General features: G+C 45.0%; 1 protein-coding gene across 2 annotated transcripts in view; it reads left to right on the forward strand.

The window, feature by feature from the left end:
- The window catches only part of PDE6A (phosphodiesterase 6A, cGMP-specific, rod, alpha), a 92602-nt gene that overhangs the window by 74088 nt on the left and 7591 nt on the right, over positions 1-10923 (forward strand). For both annotated transcript variants that reach the window (XM_011985375.1, XM_011985376.1), the window contains 3 exons: positions 8184-8247; positions 8532-8606; positions 10082-10165. In XM_011985375.1, coding sequence (XP_011840765.1) covers positions 8184-8247; positions 8532-8606; positions 10082-10165 — 223 coding nt within the window. The remainder of the gene's footprint in view (positions 1-8183; positions 8248-8531; positions 8607-10081; positions 10166-10923) is intronic.

A 10923-nucleotide genomic window follows, 5' to 3' on the forward strand; every position in this document is an offset into this window, starting at 1 on the left:
AAAAATCCCATCCTATCTTGTTAATAGATGAATTCAAAAAAAGATACTTTGAGTGTTTAATCGTTATTTGTAAAAATAGTAGTATATTTTGTTATTTAATTGTGTACTAATAACTTAATCCAAAAGAAAATTTTTCAACACTTAGAGGCTTATTGTTAAAGAAAAATTTTTAATTATATAATTTAAATAAATGGATATAATTGGTTGCAGGTAATTATGAAAATTGATCAATGAAAGACTTTCAAGCATATATGTAGTATACACACACACACATATATACAGAAACACATATGCATATACATGTACACATATACCCACAATATTAGGATAACATTCTATGGAGAAGTCAAGTGGAAATAGAGGTTTACAGAGACAAGGAAAGATGTAAAACTCTAGACTCTTAAAAGAAAAGCTTGCTTATGTGCTTTTATCATGGGTAAAAAATGACGTAACAAATTTATTTTAAAAAGTCAGTATGGCCGGGCACAATGGCCACATGTGTAATCCCAGCACTTTGCAAAGCTGAGGCGGGAGGATGGCTTGAGCTCAGGGGTTTGAGGCCAGCCTCGGCAACATAGCGAGACCTTGTCTCTATAAAAAATAAAAATTTCCCTGAGTATGATGGCACGCACCTGCGGTCCCAACTACTTGGGAGGCTGAGATGGAAGGATTGCTGGAGCCCGAGAGGTTGAGGCTGCGGTGAGCCCTGATGGTGCCACTATACTCCAGCCTAGGCAACAGAGTGAGATCCTGTCTCAAAAAAAAAAAAAAAAGTGAGTATGTGTAATGTACTATAAATTAGATCCTTTGAAAATATCAAACTTATGATGTAATAGCTTAAGATGTCAACTTAAAAATGTGTAAGAAGGTAGCACTTTTCAAAATTCTTTAGGTAGGGATTTAACAAAAAACGCTGGGAGACCTGTAATGCAGCATTTCTCAATCTTAGCCCTGTGGACATTTGGGGCTGGTAACCCTGTTCTGGAGCTATCCTGCACCTTGTGGGATGCACAGGACTAGACACCAGGAGCACCCCCACCCCTCCCCAGGTGTGACAATCAAAAATGTCTCCAGACATTGCCAAATATCCCCTGCGCAAAAATTGGCCCAAGCTGTTTGCTATAAAGCCATCTCGGGGCCCATTGCTTAGATATATAATTAGAACTTCTTCACACCTGAGTAGCATGTAGCTGTTGCACACTTGGGGCTTTGGTATCAGACAGCCTGGGTTCAAGTCTCAGCTCTTTCACTTATTGGTGGTGTGGCCTTGAGCAGGTGACTTACTCCCTCACCTCAGTTTCCTCATCTGCTTAAGGAGGATCATGGCAGTGCCTGCTTTGTGGACCATGATGGGGGCTGAGCTGGAGTATGTGGAATGTAGTGCAGTAGGTAGTGGTGTTCGGTGCTTCCTGTGGTATAAGAAGACATATACATTTGGCCTTTGTTCCTGGTTCCTGACAGAGATCCTAAAACCCTTGGAATTTCCTGAGTGATAAGAGTGTCTTTTGTTCTGATGGGATGACTCTTGGCAGGACCCTAGACAGCTTCAGGCTGGGGGCTGGTCACCAGAAAGATCAAGCCTTCATTTAAAGCTTAGAACTTTCAGCCCCATCCCCAACCTCCAGGAAGGGAAGAGGCTGGAGATTAATTGCCAGTGGATAATGATTTAATCAATCATACTTCTGTGATTAAAAACAAGAAAAAACAAAAAACACACACAGACACAAAAACAAAACAAAACAAAAAACGCCATAAAAACCTCTAAACAGCAGTGTTTAGAGAGCTTCTGGTTTGGTAAATACTTCGAGGTGGTGGGGGGCTGGCATGCATTCCCCCTCCCGTAACTTCCTCTATCCATCACATTCATTTGGCTATTTCTGAGATGCATCCTTGACAATAAACCAGAAAATGTCAGTAAAGTGTTTCCCTGAGATTTGTGAGCTCATCTAGCAAATTACTGAACCTCAACGCAGGGACACATTTCAACTTTGTTGCCAGGTCAGACAGAAGGGTAGGTAACTTGGGGACCCCATACTTGTGGCTGGCCTCTGAAGTGAGGCAGTCTTGTGGGGCTGAACCCTTAAACCTGTCGGGTCTGATGCTAACTATAGAAATTTAGTATCAGAGTTGAAATGAATTTTAAGACAGTCAATTGGTGTCAGGATTGGTGGTTGTGAGGAAAATCCTAATACTCCCTTCGTGTGTTTTGATTATCTTGGAGTGCTTATGTCCACGGGCTTCCTGTGGTTGGAGGCCCACATCAATTGACTTTGACTTTTTTTTTTTTTTTTTTGAGACAGGGTCTTTCTCTGTTGCTCAGACTGGAGTGCAGTGGCACGATCATAGCGCACCGTAGCCTCAAGCTCCCAGGCTCAAGTGATTCTCCTGCCTCAGCCTCCTGAGTAGCTAGGACTACTTCAGTAATTTTACTCTAGGGCCAAGATGTTATAGAAACTCTAGAGCGAGGGCGTGACTTCCTTTTCTTCATCAAACTCTTGACATTTCCGCTTAACTCCAGAGTTTGCTTCTGACAGTCTGACCGAACCATGAGCTGGAAAGGCTCACAGATCCTCTAGTACTGCGGTGTTTGTGCACGGCTTGTGAACCAAGAATGGCTATTATATTTATAAATGGTTGGGGGAAAAAATCAACAGAATACTATTTCATGGTCAGGCGTGGTGGCTCACATCTGTAATCTCAGCACTTTGGGAGGCCAAGGCAGGCGGATCACTTGAGGCCAGGAGTTTGAGACCAACCTAGTCAATATGACGAAACCTGTCTCTAGTGAAAATACTAAAATTAGCTGGGTGTGGTGACACACACCTGTAATCTCAGCTACTCAGGAGGCTGAGGCAGGAGAATCGTTTGAACTCCAGAGGTAGAGGTTGTAGTGAGCCTAAATCGTGCCACTGCACTCCAGCCTGGGGAACAGAGTGAGACCCTTGTCTCAAAAAGGAAAAAAAAAAAAGAGTATCTCATGACAAATGAAAATCATAAGACATTCAAATTCCAGTCTCTGTAAATAAAACTGTATTCTTTTACAGATGGCCACATTCTGACTTGCATGGGTCCTAGGCACTTTTGTCTTTGCGCCTCCTTCCTCCATAAAAGTAAATAAGTAAATACAAATTATATTTTATGATTGTGTTGGTATGAAGACAAATATAATCCAGGCTGAATTCATTCTTACATATTCAGTCCTATTGTGTCCTTTTTTTCCTGCTGATCTTGAAAGAAATTAAAATATTTTCATGGGCTCTGGAGAATATCATGGGCCCTCAGTGCTCTGCTGAATGGACGAGCTGACTCTGCTTATCCGTGCTATTATCTACGGCTGCTCTCACATCGCAGTGGTAGAGCTCAGTCTTTGCAATAGGGACTATGTGGGCTGTAAAACCTCAAATATTTACTGTCTGGCTCTTTACAGAAAGAGTTTGCCAATTCCTGGTCTAGTGTTTTACCAATGAGGAAAGTGAGGGCCAGAGAGACAACGCGACTTAGCTGGTGTCACGCGGGCATTTGTGGAGCAACAAGGCCTTGGACTCAGCCACACCAGCCCTTGCCTGCACACCTACCACTTTCTTAGGCTCTTCCAAGACTTTCCCCGGCAGGATCTCCTGCCGTACCCTCCAGATAGATGTAATTCCAGGGAGGGTCTGAGTAAGTGTCCTGAAAGGGCTGGCTAAGAGGAAGGCTGGAATGCGTTTCCTGAAAGTTGGCCAGGAGTCAGGAAGAACAGCCACTGCAACTCACAGCCAAGGAGCCAAATGTTTCAGGAAGAAACATTTGCCTTGGGGATGGTCCAGGTGGATAAGAGCTCAGCTTGCTTTTAAGAGCTCTACACACGAGGGTGACCCAGAACAGGAATGAGATGAATGCAGGTGCTGATAATGAAGATGACGACACTGGGTGCATTTACAAAGGCATCTTATGTGATCATCACAGTAAGTCTTAGAAAGGATATATTACATTGACCCATAGGAAACTGATGAATTTTAACTGATTTGGACTAACAAAATCAGAATTTCATAGGATCCAACTTAATATGAATATCTCATTTTACAAATGAACAGACCGGGACTCAAAGACATGAAGTCGCTTGCCCTGGACACAGCAAGTGAGGAGAAGATGGAAGGTCTAATTCAGCTCTGTCTGATTCCAAAGCCCTGCATGGAATTTTGCACTGTTGTCCTATTGAACTCTATCCCCTCCTCTTGACAATTCGTCTACTGTGAGCATAAGGTTCACATTTCTGAGCACACAATATTTTTGTGACCTACTCTTGCTTCTTTCTGCATTATAACCATGTTGCCCTTTATTCTATTCCATCCTGACACATCTCTCTTCCTCACTTTGCATGTCTAATCTGTCCCCAAATGCTGCTGAGTTGACTTCCTAAGTGCCATATCTGTCTGGACACTTCTCTTTATTGCCATCTCCGTCTCTTGCCCAGATCCTGCAGTGGCTTCCTAACTGGGTTCCCTGTGTATGCTCCTGTCCCTCCTACACTGAAGCCACAGTGATTTCTGTGAAATACAAATGTGACCACGTCACCCTTCTGTTCTAACTCCCGTGACTTTTCCTGTTGCTCATAGCACGAAGACCATCCCCTTGCCACGGTGCCTGGGCTCTGCGTAGGCTGCCCCTGCTGCTCTATGGAACTTCTCTTACCAGGTCTCCCACCTGCTCCCTGAGCTCCCCCTACCTTTAAGCTCTTTGCGCCAGGCTTCCTTCTACCAGGGCCTGCACACTAGATGTCCTTCTGCCTGGAATGTGTTTCTCCCACTCCCTTCTTTAGCAAGTAAATGGTTACACATCCTACAGTTATCAGCTGGAGGGGCGCTCTCTCACGGAAGTCCTCCCTGACCTCCTAGACCTTGGTGAGCTTCTCTTTCTCATATTATCTCCAAGAATGAAAGTCCTTTCCTTCAGAGCAGTCGTTTGTTTACGTGTTAACCTGCATGTGTGGGATAACTGTGCAATTCTCCAGCACATCTGCAAGATCTCTGAGAGCACAGACCATGTGAGCCCAGCCTCTTCCTGGCTTGCAGAGGCCGCTTTCCCTGTGTGTTCTTCCATGGTGATGAAGGCCATGACCCCATGATGGGGGCTGCACCCTTATGAACTCATCTAAACCTCATCACCCCACAAAGGCCCTGTCATCTAACAGCATCATATTAGGGGTTAGGGCTTCCACATATAAGACTGGGAAGAGACAAACATTCTGTCCATTACAGAGGGCTCCTATGTACCCCCGTCAAGGCCTTTGCTCCATTGTCACCTGTTATATGGCACCTGGGCTGAGCTAGTCACCTTTACTTTTGTTTTCTTTTTCTTTCTTTTCTCTTTCTTTCTTTCTTTCTTTCTTTCTTTCTTTTCTTTCTTTCTTTCTTTCTTCTTTCTTCCTTCTTTCCTTCTTTTCTTCATTCTCTTCTTTCTTTCTCTCTTTCTTTCTCCTTCCTTCCTTCCTTCCTTTCTTCTTTCTCTCTTTCTTTCTCCTTCCTTCCTTCCTTCCTTTCTTCTTTTTTTTTTTCCCCCACCTTGGACCTTTTTCTGCCATTCTACTTAGCATATTGTGATGACAGGTTTTTTTTTGCCCTGTGTTCCTTGAGTGACTGTGAGCTCCCTGAAGGCCCCTCTGGATCCCCAGTGCCCAGCACAGCACCCGGGACCCCAGTGCATATAAGGGGGAGGTGCTGAAGTGAATGTGAAGCCTCATCTTTAGGGCACAGGGCTCAAATTGACTTTTCTGGCACCTCGGTGTCCTTCCTTCATCCCATGCACACAGCAAATCTCTGTCTATAAAATTCTTAGGTGTGTTTCTGCAACCACTGGGAGTGTTTTTCACATGATCCCTCCAGCTAAGGGAAGTAAGCATCCAGTGCCCTCCTGAAGCCACCAGGCAGCCAGTGACTCTTGTATGCATAGCTGAGCATGTATTTGCTCAACCTATCTGACATTGTAACATGTCCACAGCACTTATTAAAGCATGGGGCATGTATTCTGAGGTTATTATAAAGCATAAAGGTGTCTCTAAGAAATGTATGCACTTCTGAAAGCTTACTTAAAGACTTATTTGAATTTTTGAGAGTTTACATAGTTTAAAATGTGCAGTGGCATGATCATAGCTCACTGTGTCCTCAAACTCCTGGGCTCAAGCGATCCCCTCACCTCAGCCTCCCAACGTGTTGGGACTACGGGCACATGCCACCACGCCTGGCTAATTTGTGTATTTTTCATAGGGACAGGGTCTCGCTATTTTGCACAGGTTAATCTTGAACTTCTGGCCTCAAGTGATCCTCCTTCCTCAGCCTCCGAAAGTGCCAGGATTACAAGTGTGAGCCACTGTGCCAGGCCCATAACTAAAGATTTTATTTAAACTTGTTAATATTTCATGAGTAACTCTTACAGCCTCACAGACCGGCTTATAGAAAATATGCCCCATACAGCTGATTAATTATAAAATTATCCAAGCAGCAAGTTAGGTTCAGAGCCCCAGCCTTCTCTCACCCCTCACTCTCCCCGGCTTCTGCCCATTGGTCTCACCCTGCCACAGCCAGCCGTTGCTGCAGGCCAGCTCTTCTGCCCTCCTATTGAATTACTGCAGCACCCCATCCCCCTCCATCCTGCTCTTTTCTTCCTTCTCCATCCTACAAGTCCTGCCAACCGCCTTCCTGCAGCACAGCTCTGAAGAGGTCACAATTGGGCCTTCGACCTTCAACTGCTCCCCACTGCTTACTGGATACAGTCTGCACTCCCTGGCGTGGAATTTAGGGCCCATGCCATATGACCCTGGATTACCAGGATTACCTGCTCTAAAATGTTTTCTCAAACCCACCCCCCTTGCTCCTTCCTCTTGCTCCAATTCTTTGTCTGTGTCCCCTTCCTTTCTGTTTTCGGTTGTACCCACCTATGTAATAATACCTGCCTTGCCTTTCTATGAGTGGGACACTCCCTTAAGAGTTTACCTTTGAACCCTTTCTATCTACCCACACCCCTTCCTTTTTTTTTTTTTTAGATTGAGTCTCGATCTATCACCCAGGCTAGAGTGCAGTGACATGATCTCAGCTCACTGCAACCTCTGCCTCCCGAGTTCAAGCGATTCTCCTGCCTCAGCCTCACAAGTAACTGAGATCACAGGTGCATGCCACCATGCCCAGCTAATTTTTGTATTTTTAGTAGAGATGGTTTCACCATGTTGGCCAGGCTGGTCTCGAACTCCTGATCACAAATGATCCGCCCACCTCAGCCTCCTAAAGGGCTGGGATTACTGGCGTGAGCCACGGCACCTGGCCCTTTCCACTCCTTAATGCAAGGCCTCTTTGCTACAGCTGTTCACAGTTCTCTCTACACCATACATTTTCTTTTTTCTTTTTTTACCTTTTAAATTTTGTGTGTGAGAGTTTCTGCCAGATGAGGAAATGGCCTAGAAGAGAAAGAAATCTCTTAGTATTAAACAAAACTCCTAAATCAGAAAAGCTAACTGACTGATAGAAAAAAGGAGCATATTGCCTCCAATGGAGCAAAAAGTGATTCTTGAGGGAGGAGAGCAAATCTTAGCTATTACAGTGGCCTGTGGTTCTCCAAACAGATGGACGGCATATCTGCGGTATTAAAAGCTCGTGGTGGGGCAATTACTGAAAAAGTATCTAAAAAGGCTCTTTGGCAGTTGGGGCAGGGAACAATGATGAGAAAAAAGGTTGAGAAACACTTCTCTACAGTAGACAAGACTGAAGGGACTCGGAAGATGTGATGAGATTTAAATGAAATTGATGTTTGGACAGTCCCTGGAACAGTGCTTGATACATAAGAAAACCCAGTACATGTTCCTTATGCACATACCATGTTCAGACACAATACTTAGATTTCTCCATCCACCATCTTATTTAATCTTACACCTGTTTTGTGAGTAAAGTGCGATTATCATTACAGACAGGGAAATGGAGGCTCAGCGAGGTGGGGGTAGTTGCCCAGTGTCCAACCTCTGATCACTGACAGAGGCAGGATCTAACGCTGTCTGATTTCAAAGCCCAATCCCTAGATGCAATGCGTGTGAGCCCTTTCCTCACAACGAGACAAAGTCACCTACTAGTGGGGGTGGAGAAAGGTGAGAGAGATGGAATTAACCAGTACATGAAGTCTTAAATGGCCCTGGACTGATAGAGGGTGTCTTGTGTGCCCAGGGCCATGATGATGACCGCCTGTGATCTCTCAGCCATCACCAAACCCTGGGAGGTGCAGAGCCAGGTATGAACTCCTGTTGACCCGAGAGGAGGGGCATCCCAGTACTGGGAGCAGCAGGTCATGAGGCTTGGGCTCTCTCAGCCCAGCTCCAGACCCAGCTCACCTGTGTTCCATCCTCCCTTACCAAGACATGGGAATCACTTTACGTCTCTCCAGTGATGACAGCAAAGCGAGGGTGGCAGGGTTTAACCTTTTGGTTGAGTTGGAATTGCAAGTGGGGTGGGAGCAGGGGTAGGGGATTGGGCTGGGGCTTTGACTCTGCGTGTGTGAGGGTCTGTCTGTTGCAGGTAGCTCTGCTGGTGGCTGCCGAATTCTGGGAACAAGGTGACCTGGAGCGCACGGTACTGCAACAGAATCCCATTGTGAGTAGATAGCGGATGTCAGCCTGATGTTAGGCGTGTGTGCTCCATCCTGACCTAGATGTGACCTTGCCATGATGGAGAGATGTGTGACTTTACCACAAAGATGACCTTTTCCTAATGCAGTGGTTCTGAAAATGTGGTCTCCAGGCCACTGTCAACCTCATTGCTTGAGAACATGTTAGGGATGTATATTCACAAGCCTCACCCTAGGTGTACCCAACCAGAAGCTCTGCGGGTGGGGCTCTGCAATGAGTGCTCTAACTAGTAAGCCCTCCTAAAGTTTGGGAAATGTGTCCTTAGCTCACTCAACTGCAGAGCTTGGCAAGCGGACTCCAACACTTAGATTGCCCTTTCAATTCCACAGGTCTAGAAGTCCATCCACCTCCCCTGACCCTAATCGAACAGCACAGAGTGAGCAAGCTGTGCACCTATCAACATTGAAAGTTAACTTGGCTGAGACAGTCAGCCAGCTTTCCATGGAGATGGAGAGATGGGGAGATGGGAAGAGCAACCAAAGTTTCCCTGAAGTCCCTGAAGGCAAAGCTGGGAAGCAGAGCAGGGTTTGCAAAGGATGGGTTAAAGAGAGAGACATTTTGGGGACAAACCATTGACATCTGGATAGGCTAAACCTGTGAGAGTGTGCTAAGGATGCAGGGGCCACCACAGCAGGCTTAGGCAGGAGCCGAGGGAGAGTGGAAGGCTGGGAGGAGCAGGTCCTGTCGTGAAGGAACACGTGAAGGGCCCCATGGGCTTTGTCATTCTCTCTCTCTCTCTCTCTCTCTGTGTAATATTTTCAAATATAATGAGAATAGTCAGTGAATTCTAGTGCCCATCAGCCACAGCCAACAATTTGTAGCAGTCTGCCATTCTTGTTGTATCTATTCCATCCAGTGCATTTTTTTGCTTTCGGTTGCAGTATTTTAAAGTAAATCTCAGACTCTATAATCTCTTCCATAAATACTTTGGCACATATCTCTATGAGACAGGAGTGTAATATGGACAAACCATAAACACAACCACAATACCATTAACAATCACAAAATTCATATACTCAGTATCATCTAATCCCCAATTTCTGTTCATTTTTCTAGATTAAGAAACAGAGTTCAGTTGATTTGTTCAGATCAGGATCTAATCAAGGAGCATACTGCCTCTGGTTTTAATGTCTCTTAAGTCTCTTTTAATCTGTAGCAGGCCCTGCCACCCCTCCCACCCTCTGGCCTTTTTCTGGTATGCCGTTTATTTGCTGAAGACAGTGGGTCTTGTTTTTGTGCAGTTTCCCACATTCTGGATTTCGGTGGTTGCACCCTCATGGTGTTCTTTAACATGTTTCTCTATTCTCCTATCTCCTGCAAAATGCTCATCAGGTCGGGAAACATGATGAGTTTACAGTTTGATTTTAGTAAGAATGCTTCATAGATAGGGTGGGTTTCTCTTACTGTCCAGTGCAGTTAACTCTTTCTCCCCCATGACAGCCCATGATGGACAGAAACAAAGCAGATGAACTCCCTAAGCTTCAAGTCGGCTTCATTGACTTTGTTTGCACCTTCGTCTACAAGGTAGGCCCTTGGCTTCCTCACACTCAAAAACATGTATTTGATAAACCTGGGATTTCCAGACAACATCGGGAATAATAAGCCCTAGCAGGTGACCAGTGGGTGATACTTTACAAAGCGCTTCTCATCTCTAATGGGGCATTTGATTCTCAGGACAGCTCTGTGGATCTTATGTGATTGCAGCTCTAGGCTCCAGCCTGGGGCACATCCTAGTTGCTTAATACATAGCTGTGGGGCAAATGACTAAGCATAGATTCAGAGAGAGGAAGGGGAAACACAGCAGACATATGTCCTTCTAACTTCCCTAGCTGGTGGAAACATTATAGGCCAAAAGTAATTGTGAAAAGATAATCTGGATTTTCTCTTTGAGCTCTTGTTCAATGTTAGTCTCCTTGAGAAACCCACTGCTCCCAATTTTCTGTTATCTGTGCCACCATCCACCTCTCACTTTTAATTTTTATTCTGGCCATGTTACACATGAGAAGACAGAAGTCAGAAATGCAAAATGACAGTGCCAGTGTCACTGTACTCAGCCATAAGGCAGGATTTAGTCCAGATCTCTTTATGCTGTGTGAGTGCAGCCCTTCTGCTAGGAAGAAGTCAAATTTTCTAAAAGGCAACAAGAACATCTGAGATATAACTCAGAATAACTGAGGTGCTCTGACCCACAGGGCACAGTGGCTGGTGCTTGCCACCATCATCAGTAATATTTCTTTTTTTTCATTGAGGACATGTGTTTTTTGCTGGTGTTTTTTTTTTTG

The sequence above is a fragment of the Mandrillus leucophaeus genome, unplaced genomic scaffold (assembly GCF_000951045.1).
Source record: "Mandrillus leucophaeus isolate KB7577 unplaced genomic scaffold, Mleu.le_1.0 Scaffold282, whole genome shotgun sequence".
In the NCBI taxonomy this organism is placed as follows: domain Eukaryota; kingdom Metazoa; phylum Chordata; class Mammalia; order Primates; family Cercopithecidae; genus Mandrillus; species Mandrillus leucophaeus.